Source organism: Colobus angolensis, unplaced genomic scaffold (genome assembly GCF_000951035.1).
Source record: "Colobus angolensis palliatus isolate OR3802 unplaced genomic scaffold, Cang.pa_1.0 Scaffold511, whole genome shotgun sequence".
NCBI classification, from domain to species: Eukaryota; Metazoa; Chordata; class Mammalia; order Primates; family Cercopithecidae; genus Colobus; species Colobus angolensis.
In genome coordinates, this window is record NW_012118611.1 from 288,767 (window position 1) to 304,020 (window position 15,254).

A 15,254-nucleotide genomic window follows, 5' to 3' on the forward strand; every position below is an offset into this window, starting at 1 on the left:
CCCCGCAGCCTCTAGTGGGATCTGGCCCCGCCCCGCACTGGCACAGCGCAGTCACCTCGGACCGTGAGGAACGCAGACGTCACCATATCCCCAGCCAGGAAGGTCACCCGGCAGCTGTCTTGCGGCCGCAAGTTTTTGAGCAGCAGCAGGTGGCGCAGGCCGTTCTCGAAGTAGACCACCTCGGCGTTCTCCGAGGTGCGCACGGGTTCGTCGTCCAGCAGCCAGGTGTGGGCAGCCACCTCAGGCTGGGACAGCTGGCACTCGAACAGCGCCTCGCCGCCCTCCAGCGCCTCCACGTTCTCCAGCCCCCGCACCACCGTGTTCTTGGCTGCCGGGAGAGGGAGGCTCAGACTATGCCTGCGCTTCCAGGATCCCCACATCCCTTGGGAGTGTCCTGAAAACTACAAAAAGTCAAACAAAATGCCCCCTCCCCAGAAGCTATGTGGAGGGGGGCACTCAGTGTCCAGGGTGGAGCCACCATGCCTGCCTCTGTAGTCACCCAGGCCCCCCACCCACCATGCCCTGCCCACTTTGGCACTGGGTTCCTGACCTCACAGGTGAGAAACCTCACAGGTGTTCACGAGACTAGAAACTCGCCAACCGCAAAACTGGGTTTAAACACAGCCATGAGGCTCAGAGCCATGCTTTACCTGCCATGGCCCCACTGCAGCTTTAGTGTCTGGAAACATCCCCCTTTCTCTGCACCCCCAAACAGAGCTACTAGACCTGCTGCCTAGCCCCTAGGATGCCCATGCTCAGACTCACAACAACCAGAGACCTCCTCCCTAATCCACTGCCCTCCGCTCTCCCCCCCCTTCCTAATTCTCTTGTGGGTTCACGTGTAGGAGTCTCGAATTTGGCCACACATTCTTCATGGAAGCCGCAAGTGCAGCAGCTGTGCATGCCCTGCCTACCCACAGCTCAGCTCCTGATGCAGCGAGCTTGCCACCTATGTGGCCTGTTCCCACCTGTCTGAGCCACCTGTGTCCCAGCGCCACCAGACACTGCCTGCCATTCCACTATCACTGCACAGCCAAAGCTGTGCCAAAGCTGCCCCGGGCCTGGAGCTGCCCACCAGGCGGCCTCACCTTGCACTTGCAGCAGGGCCACTACGCGGGTGCCTGCAGCCTCACAAGAATAGATGCCACTGTCACAGGGCAAGGCTGGCCTGAAGGTCAGCCTGGCCACGTTCCAGTCCTGCTCTATGATGACACGGTGCCCATCCGTGCGCACCTCCCGCTCGTCCATCTTCCATGTGGCCTGCACGGGCCGTGAGTACTGGCAGAGGAGCTCAGCCGAGCCACCCTCCTCCACGGCCAAATCCTGCATGGCACTGACCACCTCCACCACGGGATCTGTCGGCCAACATGCCGGACACACATCAGTCCCTGGAGCTGAGCCACCGCAGGCATCCCACCCTCTGCTGTCAGCATTAGAGGCTTCAGCGGCAGCAAGCGCAGAGCTGTGGCAGGAAATGGCAGAGCAGTGACCACCTGGCACACAGCCCAGGGAAGGGGGCCCACCACAACAGCCCAGGGCTATCCACTGCAGACACACCTCACCCCCACCCATGGGAGACAGCACTGTCGGGCTTGGTATCTTTCCAGGGGGGGCCCTCCTGGTCCCCTTTGCCTCTACCTCCCTCTGGCCCTGGGCACACTGCCCCAACAGGGACACAAACCCTCCAAAGTCCCCCCACCCCATGTCCTTTGGCCCTGGCTCAGGAGCCAGAGCCCCAGCCTAGCTTGCCCCTTCTGCAAGGACTCTGCCATCTTTCTTGGGGTCTCTGTCCCATCTCCACTGTACAAATCCTGCTCCACAAATGGTTGTTTGCCCCGGGACCCAGGTGAACCTTCCACATTTTCTTTGAGGACACACAGGGGGCAAAGCCACCATGTAAGTCATTGGGAGGGGACTCCCATATGGCCAGCTCTTTCCCAGAAGGGCATAAACCCAGCCTAAGCCCACAGTGGAGGAAGCAGGTGACAGCAGGGGTAGACTCGGCAGGGGCTGCTTTTGGCTACACAAAGGACTGGGTTTCATGGCTGGGCACGTGTGGCCAGCAAGGTGATAGCCAGTAGGGCATGGGTTGGTGTCCAGCTACACCACTCCCTAAGCCCAGACTTCTCATCCACCCTCCATGCCCACCTATGCCACTGTAGGCAGATAGCATGCATAGAGTGGTGCCTACTCTGTGGCCCTGGGGGGCCAATCCCTAATCCCAGCAGCCCGCAGGAAGCATACAAAAGTGCCAGCATGGCAGGGGTTGCCATCGGCCAATACCTTTCATCAACAACTTGGCCGTGGAGACCAGGGGCCCTGCGCGGAAGGTGACAGTGCCGGAGTCGGCCACCCCCAGGCCTGAGAGCGTGAGGGAGTGAAAGATCCCGTCTCGCACAGTGATGGCACTCTGGGGGCCATCCTGTAGCAGGGTCCCATCCAGCCACCAGCGGGCCTCCGGCCCACCTGCGTGAGACACCTCACAGGAGAATGTGGCCACCTCCCCCGCGAAGACATCCACATTCTGCAAGCCACGTACCAGGCACGGCGCTGCCTCTGCACAAGAGGGTAAGAAGGAGGGCGAGGCTGGGACACCTGGCAATCCACAGGACCGGGCCACTTTAGGGTTCACTGGTGTGGGGGTGTGGCACAAGAATAGATTGTGTCTCTGCTCCTAAAGCCCTCAGAAGTTCCCGAGTGTTCATAATGTACTCCTTTGACTATACCTGAGTTTATGCTAATGAGGTGGCTCAGGTAGGGGTCCTGGGCAACATCAGAATGGACCTCTAAAAAGGCCAAGTGTTTAGAGGGTTGGAACTTTCCTACCCTCCCACCTCTAGGAAAGGGAGAGGGGAACAGAGATTATGCTCTATAAAAGCTCTTGAATGAGATTTGATGAGTTCCCAGGTTGATGAAGATACGGAGGTGCTAGGAGCATGGCACACCCAGAAAAGACATGGAAGGTCTATGCCCACCCCCACCCCCATCCTTTGTCCTTTAAATCTCTTCCACATGGCTATTCCTGAGCTGCATCCTTTATAATAGCTGCTCAATACAAGTGTTTCTATGAATTCTGGGAGCCGTCTTAGCAAGTTAATCAAACTCAAGGAGAAGAAGTGGGAACCCCATTTCATAGCTGTTCAGTCAGAAGTGTGGGTGGCGTGGGACTTCCCACTGGCATCTGAAGTGGCGCAGTCTTGTGGGACTGAGCCCTTAATCTATGAAATCTGACTCTCACTCCAAGTAGAAAGTATCAGAATTGAAGTGTAGACAGCCAGTTGCTGTCTGCTAGAGAATCGCTTAGTGTATGGCCCCCACACATCTGGTCACAGAGTATTCTGTGCTATGAGAGTGTAATAGGAGAAAAACAGTGAGTATGTTGTTCTGTAGAATTGGTGTCAGAAGTGGGACTTGGCCAGACACAGTGGCTCATGTCTGCAATCTCAGCACTGTGGGAGGTCAAGGTGGGAGGACTGTTTGAGCCCAGGAGTTCAAGACTAGCCTGGGAAACATAGTGAGACCCCGTGGAGGCATGTGCCTATAATCCCAGCTACTCACCAAGTTGAGGTGGGAGGACTGCTTGGGCCCAGGGGGGTTGAGGCTACACTAAGCTATGTTCACATCACTGCATTCCAGCCTGGGCAACAGGAGACCCTGTCCTCTCACCCCCACCAAAAGTGGGACTTGCTAGAATAGCCTTGGGGCTAGTAACTGGTACTGGGGCCACCCTGGGGTCTGCCAGAGCAGGTATCACCCAGACCAGGAGAGTGACCTAGGATTATGGAATAGAAATCCACCCAGGCAAGCTGGCCCACCCTGATCACAAAGGGAGACACAGAGGCCACCCAGAGTGAGCCCATGGAGAGTGGTTCAGCCTCAGCTCATAGACCTGCACCCCCACACACCCCTTCAGAACATGCCTGGTTTCACCAACAGGAGGCTGATGACAAGCACACATGCCCTTTTCAGAAGGCAGAATGGACAAGCTCCAAGCCCCATGGCTGGGGTTCTTTCTGGCATTTGGTGCTTTATCTGACGAAGCCACAGGGCCTCCTACTGTCAGCAGATGGGAGTTGGCCTCAGAAAGTGAGTTCCCTGTCCCTGGGGGTGTGGAAGCAGATGCTTCTCTCATCCCAAGAGGGCATTTTGTCCAGATGTCCTCCAAGGCCCCTTCAGCCCAGAATTCCAGGGCCCTTATGTGGAGTGGCAACTGTTCCCTGCCTGATCACACAGCAGGGCCCAAACTCAAGGAGCTGCCCAGACATGTTTATGGTCACTGCCTGGCCTGTGCCTTCCACACTCTCCTCCTCCCTCCCATCCATCTCTCAGATGGAAACTCAGGGTGGTCATGGCAGATAGGAGAACTTGCCCAGGCTACTGCTGCCCACACAGTTGAACTCCACACCACACAGGCAAGGGAGGAAGACAGAACCAAAGGCTTATTCCACCACCTGCTGCCTGGAATTGGGCAACGGAGATGTCGCCCTCCATCCTTGCTTGCCCCTGAGTAACTTCCCGAGACCATCCTGTGAGCCTCCTCACAAAGAGAGAGAAACTGCAGTTGGCAAAGCCCAGACAAGAGACTTCCATCCCATGGGGTGAGGCAGTGTGGGTAGGGAGAACTTACAGAGATACCAGCCACCCATCAGGACAACACCAGGCAAATCAGCCCCTGTGCCCACCCAAGCAGGCCCTCCGCTGGAAGCCTCTCCATGCTCTTCCTCATGTGTACCACTGACACCCCACCACCAGCTCTAGGTCTTCCCTTGACTGTCTTCCCCAAGTGCACATCTGACCACCTCATCTTGCCCCACCAACTCTTCATTCTTGTCTCCAGCAAGTTCCCAAGCTCTTTCACCACACCACCTAAAACCTACCTAGGTCTGAGATGGGCACCCATTTACACACCTGTGCCAGGGCCCTCACCACAAGGTCACAGCCAGATGTCTGTGAGTCAGCTCACCCAGGCTGAGAATACCTCACCTAGAGAGGGGCCAAAGCACAGCCCAGCTCCATGCTGCTCCATACAGTTGCCCACTCTGATGAACATACCAGGCCCCTGCTATCCTGCCCCTGCTCAGGACACCTGGGAAACTTCCTGTCTTCATCATTCAATTTGAGGGCACTGGCATCTGGAACCTTTCCCAAACCCACAGGTGACAGAACTGACTGCATCTGTCTCCTTTTAAAGACTTGGGAGTGGGAGGTGGCACCTAGGATGAAGGACACACTATCTCCATGTCCAACTCCTCCAACAGACTGGGGATCCCCTGAAGGCAGACTGCATCTGGCCCATCATGAGGTTCAGGACTTGCTAAAGGGTAGGAGCTTAGAGGGTATATTCTATGGTGAATGAATGGATAGCAGGTGGATTGTGAATGTATGATGGATGGTGGATAGATGGTGGATGAATGGAAAGATAGCTGAATAGTGGATGAGTAAGTGATGAATACATGAGTGGATGGGGAAAGGGTAGATGGATGGTAGACAGGTGAATAGATGGATGGATGGGTGGATGGTAGATGAATGGAAGGATGGGTGAATGGATAGTGGATGGATAGATGGATAGTAAATGGACGGATAGCAGATGGATCAGTGGGTGGGTGGATGGATGGTGGGTGTGTGAATGGATAACGAATAGACGAATGGAGGATGTATAAACGATGCATGGATGGTGAATGGGCAGATGGATGGATGAATGGAGGAACAGCGGGATGGATAGATGAATAGTAAATGGATGGATGGTGGATGGGTGGATGGTGAATGGATGGACGGTGGATGGTGAATGGATGGATGGTAGCTGTATGGATGATAAATGGATGAATGGATGGATTATGAATGGACTGATGGACAGATGATAGAAGGATGGATGACAGATGAATGGATAGATGATGGATGGATGGTGGAGGCAGATGGATGGAAGGTGGATAGCTAAATGGATAAATGGATGAACAGATGGATGATGAGTACACAGATGGGACCTATTTGAGACCTAAAGGCAGGACAGTAGGGGAAGAACACTCAAGGACAAGCACTCAGGGAGGACCAGCTCTGGGGGCAAAGTATGACCCAGGCTGAAGGTTCCTAAAATCTTGTTTGCATGCTTGCCCAAATCCATACACTTCTCATAGGCATGCTTTTGTATCTGCATCTTTGAGCCTGTCAGGCATGCAGATGTGTGTAAACATAGATGCGCTGGCATGTGTGTGCATCCGTATCATAGGAGTAGGCTTTTGGAGGATAGAAGTCAGGAAGGTCCTGCCTCCACCTTAAGGCCCAAGCCTATGGCAGCTGGGCCCCCCATCTCCCTCCCGCAGGTGGCATTAATCCTGGACAGGGACCCCACACACACCCTGGAATTTCTCAAGACTACCTTCACCAGCCTACTCGCCAGTGACCTCTCTGGTCCTTGGCTTCAGTGGCCAGGGGTTGGAAAATTGCCAGCCCCAAGACAAGATCACTGTAGGAAGTCTTGGGTTTCTGCCCCCTGCCAGCTGCCAATGGGTAGGATGTTCTGGTGCCCAGGAAGCTGGGCATCTGCAGGCAGAGTGACCGGTGTGGAAAGGGGCTGCCCACCTGTGACTTTCAGCTGGGCCTCAGAGCTACACGTGCCCACGTGGAAACTGACAGTTCCAGCATCTTCAAGGGTCACCTAGGAAGCAGGGAGAGACATGCTTGGCCCTGAGAGCCCCCATCCCGACCAGGAGGAGCCCAGCCAGTTTGCCAGACCTCAATGACAGGGGGTCATCACTTCCGCAACACAACCCCCTGGTGGAAGACCTTCCTGAATGGAGTTGGAAGCATTCCTGTCCTGGTACACTCAGGTCCCGGAGGCCTCACCTTGTGCAGGGTAAGCAGGTGGAGTGTGCCCTGCTCCACAGCGATGTCATTCATCTCGTTGACCTGCAGGGGCACCCCTCCTAAAGCCCAGCAGGCTTCTTGGCCTGAGGCTCTGGATAGCCGGCACTGGAAGCTGGCATCCTGGCCCTCACTGAGCTGTACGTCCTGCAGGGGCTCCAGGATGGTCACCTCAGGAGCTAGACACAGGGGAGGCATGGGTATCAGCCTCAGCGTCTGGGGTGTCAGCCTCAGCGTCTGAGGTGCCCCCTCAATCAGCACAGTCTCATCGTCCTGGGAGTCCATCCCTGGGTATCCTCCCCCACGCACAAAGACATGCACATGGGGGCCTGTTCTCAGCTCCCCACTCCAGCTGCAGGCAGAGTCTGCTCTAATGGACAGTGGATGGGTGAATGGATCAATGGAGGAATGAATGGATGGATAATGGGTGGATGGATGGATGGCTGATCAATGGATAAATAGATGGATTGTGGATGGATCGATGGATGATGGATGGATGGATAGTGAATGGGTGGATGGATGGGTGAATGGATAAATGGATGAATGAAAGGCTGGATGATGGGTGGCTAAATGGGACTAGTGTGAGAACTAGAGGAGATGGTGCAGATGACTGAGGGCTGGGAGCGGGCTATGGTTTGCAGTGGCCCCGCCACGAGGGCCAAGACGCAAACTCCAACACTGTGTCAGCCTATTGGAAGCCCACGACCACCTGCCTCATCAGCCTGACTCAGCCCACTCTCCTCTGACATCCTGGGGCCACCCTGAAATGCCAGCTCACAGGTCCATCTCCCTGCCAGGCCCCAGCCTCCAAAGGCAGAAACCTTTGCTGTCTGGCTCCGTACCCAGCAGGGCCCAGACATTCTAACCCCGTGCAGTCACTGGTGGGGCCTGCCTGTGGCTACCTCTGATGGTGAGCTGGGCGGAGGAAGCATGGTTGCCCAAATGGAAGGAGACAGTGCCAGCATCCTCAGGTGTCACACCCTTCAGTCGCAGTGTGTGGAGGCGGCCATCCCGCACAGTCACTTCTGTCACCTCACTGCTTTGCAGTGGCAGGCCTTGTAGGCACCACTGCATGCCTGTGGCTCCAGCCCTGGACACCTCGCAGCTGAACTCAACATCCTCATTGGCCGCCACCTCTGCATCAACCAGCCCCCTTACAATGGTCACCTCAGACTCTGAGGGGTGGGGCGAGATGGTTCCCTTTACCAGCCAGGTAAAAGAGCCTAGGCCAGGCTCCCATGCCCCCTCCTCCAGGAAGCCTTCCTGGGCACCCTCACACTCTTCTGCCATGGCCCATCTGTCCCACATGGCTTTTGTTTCCTGATGTGCTCACAAGCACATATCCCGCCATGACACCGAGCTCATTGGGGACAGAAGTGTGGGCCAAGTGTGGGCCCACTCTTTGGGCTGGAAGTGTGGGCCAAGAGGGCAGTTGTGTCTGAGGAATGGGAAGGGGTCGTGGGACACCCGACTGCCTGTCAACTCCCACAGCGCAGCCAGCCCCACCCTGGCTAGCACAGTAGGGAGGCAAGGCTTGCAGGAGAAATAGGTGGGGGCTCAGCAGCGCACCCTCACACCGGCCTCAGGGGTGGGCTTGAGGGGCTGCAGCCTGTTTCCTTGCTGCCCAGGTTCTCTCAGAGAGCCCTGACAGGGACACTGGGCGGTGTGGGGGTGAGGAGGAAGACAGCGTGAGAGCAGGGGACTCAGGTGCACCCAGAAGGCAACGATAAGTGGGTGGGATGGCAGGGAAGGGCTCACCCTCTCCTCTGGGAGGCCCCACCGCTCACCTGTGACCCTCAGGGAGGCAGTAGTTTTCTGGCCGCCTGTCACGCAGGCATACTCGCCCGTGTCCTTGGCCTCCAGTTGGTGGATCAGCAGCTCCCGCATGGCCCCCTGGCTCCGCATTTCGTACTTGGGGCCTGCATGCAGCTCCACACCCTCCTTGAGCCATTGCACCGTGGCCCCCGACACTGCATCACTCAGCTGACAGCACAGCCGGGCTATGTCACCTGTCGCCTGCTCCAGGCTCTGCAGCCGGGTCTTGAACTTGGGCCTGGGGACTGCGGGGGATGCAGGAAGCGATGCTTAACACTCCTTGCCTCTGACCAAGGGTGAGGGGCTGTGGGAGGCAGGGGCTGGCGAGCAGCTCACCACGGACAGAGAGGCTGGCCGTGCTGTGTGTGTGGCCCGTGTCGCACGTGTAGTCACCCGCATCCTCCTGCTCCACTCCGCGTACCAGCAGCTCCGCAGCTGCACCATCCTGCACCATCTGGTACTTGGCACAAGGGAAGAGCTGCAGGGAGCCCTTGCGCCACTCCACGCTTGCACCCGCCCGGCTCAGCTCACAGCGTAAGTGTGCTGTGCCTCCCTCATCCACCTCCTGGGGCTGCAGCTCTTGGAGGAACCGCACAGGGGCAGCTGCAGGGAAGGGAGCAGGGCGTGAGGGCAGGTCCCTGAGGAGCTATAAGGGGGAACGAACAAGTGTGATACGGTGCAAAGTGGGGAGGGGGAACTGCACCAGAGCAGCTTCCAGGAAGGAGGCAGGCCCAAAGCACTGGAACTGCGCTATATCCTGGGCCAGGCCAGCCTGGGTTCCCACCTGTGACAGTGAGGGTGGCACTGGTGGCCTGGGAGCCACAGGTGCAAGTGTATTCTCCAGTGTCTTCACGTCGTAGGCCCCATAACACCAGCTCCGCAGTGCAGCCCTGAAGCCGTGGCTCGTGGCGTCCATTGGCCTGCAGCTGCAGGCCACCCTTGCTCCAGACCACTGTAGCAGTGGGCTCAGACAGCTCACACTGCAGGGTGGCTGTGGAGCCCTCCTCTGCCTGCAGATTCTGCAGCGGCTCCCGGAACACTGGCTGTGGGGCTGCAAGGGGCAGGGGGCAGGGTCAGCTCCAGATCTATACCAGGCATCGCTCTCCAGGCTGGCAGATGAGGGCCGGGGCTCCTCCCAGCTCCCTGGCCTGGCTCCACAGGCGGTGCTGCCTCAGATGGTACCACCAGTCTGTGATTCAGGAGGAGGCAGCGTGGTGGGAAAGCAGGGAGGGGCTAGATCTACCCAGGGCTTAGGAGGCTGTCCTCTCACCCAGGACCCCACTCCCAACCCCCGCAGAGCCACACCCCCCCAGAGCCCAGGGCAAGGATGTGTACTTCAGAACCCAAGGTGAGGCCCTGTACCCCATACCCAAGGGCAGAGCTGAGTCCCCCAGATCCCAGGGCGAGGCCAGGGCCCAGGGCTATAGGTTCCACCTCTCCTCCGTGGGCACCCAAATCCCAGGGCAAGGATGTATATTCAGACTCCAGAGTGAGGCCATGTCTTCCAGACCTCAGGACAGGGCCATGTCCCCCAGACTCCAGGGCAGGGACCGGGTTCCCTTAGACCCTCAGGTGTCATGGGGGCTGTTTGCCCCACAAGGCTACACTGAGAACCAGGGCCAGCCTGCAAGGCCCAGGTCTCTAGGTCCTGCCTCCCTTTCCTGGGCACCAAAGGCCTCCCTCCGAGAAGGACATGAGACCCCGTGGCTAAAAGACTTCAGGTCTCAAATGAAGGATGGCAGAAAGTTGGATTGATTAGGTAGTGATGGGAGGCAGGGGGACAGAGACAAGGTGGGAATTCCTTCCCTACAACCATGACTGGTACACAAGGTCACATGGCTGAAGCTCAGTATAGATACCAGGGCACGGGATAACGTTGGAACCCATGAGCAGAGGGGACAGAGGAAACAACAGGAGGAAGTGGAAAGGAGCATCCACAAGGAGAAGGTGTGCTGTCCCTGGGACTGCACATGGAGGAAAGACACACACCCACATCAGTCCATGTGGCCACATGTGGTCATTACCCTTGACAATGAGAGTGGCCGAAGTCTTCTCCTGCCCACATACACACGAGTACTCCCCAGTGTCTGCCACGGACAGGCCATGAATCTGCAGCTCACATCTGGTTCCGTCCTGCCTCAGGCTATATCTGTCCCCATCTCTGAGGGTTTCAGGTCCCTTCCTCCACTCAACAGGGGCCGCCTTGCTCAGCTCACATTGCAGCATAGCTGTGGCCCCTTCTGTGGCCTCTTCATTCTTCAGACCCTTTGTGAACTTGGCAGGCAAGGCTGGGGAGGTCAGAATATAAGGACACAATCATGCCTCTGAGCCCACAGAAGAGACAGGACATGGATGACAGAAAAGACACAGAACCCAAATGGACATGAGCCACATCGGAATGTGCTGAGCACAGGCTGTGCACTGTGGCTTCCCTCAGTCCAGGTTGTACAACACATGACCATGGCCCCGTCTATGGCCTCCTCATGCCTAGGTCTTTGTATGACTCTGGCACATACAGAGCTGGAGAGGGTCAGACACACATGAAAATCAGATCATCTGGAGCACTTTGGTGGACACAATATGAGAGAATGGAGGACAAGACATAAAGCCCAACAGGGCAACATGACTGAACCCATGCTGGTACACAGGTGGGAGCTGGCTGGAGATGCTGTTTTCCCCTGGTTTCTGCAACAGCCCAGGAGGCTGGAAGGGATTCTGTGGAATTATGGGAACAGAATGACATGGACACAGGGAGATGACATGGAGAGGAGACAGAGGGCATGAAATCAGTACTGGCACACCAGAACATGGCTTTGCTTGGCCACATGTGATCTTTACCCCTGATGGTGAGTGTGGCTGAGGTCCTCTCCTGCCCACAAATGCACGAGTACTCCCCGGCATCTGCCGCAGCCAGGCCATGAATCTGCAGCTCACACCTGGTCCCATCCTGCCTCAGGCTGTGTCTGTCCCCATCTCGGAGGGTTTCAGGTCCCTTCCTCCACTCCACTGGGGCCGCCTTGCTCAGTTCACACTGCAACGTGGCTGTGGCCCCTTCTCTGGCCTCCTGGTTTGTCATGTTGTCTACGAATCTGGCTGGCAGGGCTGGGAAGGACCAAGCAGTCACTGAGATCATCAGACTATCTGGACAACTCTGTGGACAGGACACAGACACACACAAGGAGCCACACAAACCACCAAAGGACCATGGCAGAATGAGCAAACGAACGTACGGAAGGCGAGAAAGCACCTGGCCCAAGAAGAACAGAGAACATGCAGGGATGGGGATGAACAGGAGGACATCTCCTGATGAAGAGAAGGGGAGGCAGGAGATGCCCAGAGGACCCCAGTTAGAGGACAGACAACTTCAGGGTTCCCACAGGGATGCCACATTTGGAAGTAGAAAGTGGTGACACAGAGACACATAGATCCCAAGCCGCAAGTCCATGTGACCACACGGGATCTTTACCCCTGACGGTGAGTATAGCTGAGGTCCTCTCCTGCCCGCATACACACAAATACTCTCCAGTATCCTCGACAGCCAGGCCACGAATCTGCAGCTCACACCTCGTTCCATCCTGCCTCAGACTGTATCTGTCCCCATCTCTGAGGGTCTCAGACCCCTTCTGCCACTCCACAGGGGCCACCTTGCTCAGCTCACACTGCAGCACAGCCGTGGCCCCTTCTGTGGCCTCGTGATTTCTCACATCTTCTATGAATCTGGCCGGGAGGGCTGGGAAGGACCAAGCAGTCACTGAGATCATCAGAATAACTAGACGACTCTGTGGACAGGACACAGACACACACAAGGAGGCACACAAACCACCACAGGACCATGGCAGAATGAGCAAATGACAGAAGGTGAGAAAGCACATGGCCCAGGAGGAACAGAGAACACAGTCCCCATCTCTGAGGGTCTCAGGTCCCTCCTTCCATTCCACAGGGACCACCTTGCTCAGCTCACACTGCAGTGTGACTGTGGCCCCTTCTGAGGCCTCCTTGGTCTTCAGATCTTGTGTGAATTGGGCAGGCAGGGGTACGAAGGGTCACATGGACAGAAGCCATCAAGCCCTCGGGAGGATCTGAGGGACACACCTGAACATCCAGGAAGAAAACAGAAGCAGGAAAGCTGGAGGGACTTGGGATGAGGTGGACCAAAGTGCATCTGACAGTGAGGACTTCCTACATTCTGCCTGTGAGGTGCAGATTGGGTGGGAGATGGGCTCCATCCTGGATCTCTTCTCAGAGGGCATCTTGTCCTACCTGTGAACTTTCATCATGGGGAAGCAAGACAGGCTCCTCCAACTTGCAACCCACATATGCAATAATGTGATGGACATCTCTCTATGATGACATAGGAGGCACCTTCAGGTCCCAACATCCACTGCTCCCTTGTCATCCCTCACACAAGAGACAGCCTGACCAGACAGGCCTTCCATCCAGCACTGCCCATGCTTAGATCTACCTCAGCTCACTGTACAACATCCCAGCCCACACAATGCCCTGCTACCTCCATCTAACATGCTCCTGGACTGACTCTACGAATCCACATTCCTATATATTACCCTGATTCATATCACCTAGATCATGAAGACACCAGATGTGGCCTCGAACCACACCTCTGAACCTACAATCTATCACTCTCTCTTGACTCCTGACTCCAGGCAGGGGGCTCACAAGTTAGCAGAGCAGAGCCTAACCCAATTACATAGCCATAGCCTGCTATGGGTTGTGTTTCTACAGAAGTCAAATGTTGAAGTCGTAACTTCCACTATTTCAGAATATGACTGTTTTTGAGATAGTGCCTTCAAAGAGCTGATTAATGCTAAATGGGATCACAAGGGTGGCATCTAATCCAATATAAATGCTGTCCTCATAAGAAAAGGAGATTAGGACACAAACACAGAAGGACCAGTGAAGACACAGAGAAAATGGCTGCCTACAAGCCAAGGAGAGAGGCCTCAGAAGGAGCCAACCCTACTGACACCTGGAACTCAAACCATCTAGCCTCCAGAATGGTGAGGAAATACATTTCTATTATTTATACCACCCAGTCTATGATACTTTCTTTATGGCAACCCAAGCAAACAAATTCAGACTTTGGTACCAGGAGTGGGGTGCCAAAGGAACAAATACCTATAAATGTGGATGTGGCTTTAGAACTTCGTAATGGGAGGTAGCTGAAAGATATTTCAGGCGCATGCCAAAAAACTGTGTTTGCAGGCAGCAATTGTTGGTGAAAATATGGGTGTCAAAAGTGATTCTGGTCAAGCCTCACATGACAATGGGAGACATTATTATTAAAAACTGGAGAAAGACTATCATTGTTATACAGTGGCCAAAAACCTGGTCAAATTTTATTCTAGTGTTCTGTGGAAGGTAGGACTTGCAAACAACAAAATTGGATATATTTACCTGAGGAAGTTTCTAAGCAAAGAATTGAAACCATAGCCTGGTTTCTGTCTAATATTAAAATGTGAGAGGAGAGAGATAAATTCAAAAAGGATTTGTTAAGCAAAAAGGAACCAGAACTTGAAGATACAGAAAAATTTTCAGGCTATACATACTGCAAAAAAAAAAAAAAAAAAAAAAATTAAGAAAGTATTATTCTGGGAGAGTATCAATGCTGGACAACCATTTGCTAAACAGATCAGGTGTGTGGTTTATGGATCCATTCAGCTCTCTCAGCAGAAGCCAGTAATAAAAATGAGATCATCAAGGAAAGATCTGTGGAAAACTCTTGTCTGGTGGCTTTGACCCACATGGATCACATGGGACAAAGTTTTTTTGAGACCTTTATACCAGAGGAAACGCTGTGCTAGCTTGAATTGATTGGAACAGAGATGGGACAAAATGAACAAAGGATGTCAGACTTCTGAGAATCCACAGGATAGGCCAGTAGAGCTACATGGATATAAACATGATATTCTGCAAGAAAAAGGAATAATGACCCCAAAATTGGTTCAGGGGTTGACAGGAATGGCCCTATAACCAGGGGGTAGAGGGCACAGGCTCCAGAAGTAAGGCTGTCTCCTCCTCAGTTACAGAGAGCCAGACACCTCCACTCAGGGCTGAGTGGGTAGAATTGCAATCCTATTGGGTCCAGAGGAGAGGGCATTAATCCAAAGCCTTAAAACCTAATGATATTTGTCCTGCTAGGGTTACATCTTGCTTGGGACCCATGACCCACTTCTCCTTTCCAGTTTTTCCCTGATTAAGAATGTCCATCCTATGCCTGTCCCACCATTGTGACTTCAAAGCAAATAACTTGTCTGATTTCTCAGCCTCACAGATGAAGAAAAATTTTGCCTCTGGATGAGTCACACTTTGTCTCCCTCATAGTTGACTCAGATTATATTTAGAGGTGATTTGGACTAGTTGATACTGAAATGGGCTAAGATTTGGGACTGTTAGGAAGAAGTAAACATATTTCGCATGTGAGAAAGGCCATGAATTTTGAGAATCCACATGGTGGAGTGTTATGGTCTGAATTGCACCTCAGAAAAAAATGCGTATGTTGAAGTCCTAACCCCCAGTACACTTCAGAATGTCACTGTATTTAAAGACAATCATTGAAAGGTAAA

At 54.6% G+C, this 15,254-nt stretch overlaps 1 protein-coding gene across 1 annotated transcript in view; it reads right to left on the bottom strand.

Annotated features, from left to right (window-relative positions):
- OBSCN (obscurin, cytoskeletal calmodulin and titin-interacting RhoGEF) overlaps positions 1-15,254 on the bottom strand; it is a gene marked incomplete at its 5' end in the record, with an annotated part of 166,694 nt that overhangs the window by 59,728 nt on the left and 91,712 nt on the right. Inside the window, 10 exon segments of the mRNA XM_011960527.1 lie at positions 56-328; positions 6,577-6,652; positions 6,841-7,037; positions 7,761-8,033; positions 8,646-8,918; positions 9,010-9,276; positions 9,458-9,724; positions 10,698-10,961; positions 11,512-11,775; positions 12,140-12,403. Coding sequence (XP_011815917.1) covers positions 56-328; positions 6,577-6,652; positions 6,841-7,037; positions 7,761-8,033; positions 8,646-8,918; positions 9,010-9,276; positions 9,458-9,724; positions 10,698-10,961; positions 11,512-11,775; positions 12,140-12,403 — 2,418 coding nt within the window.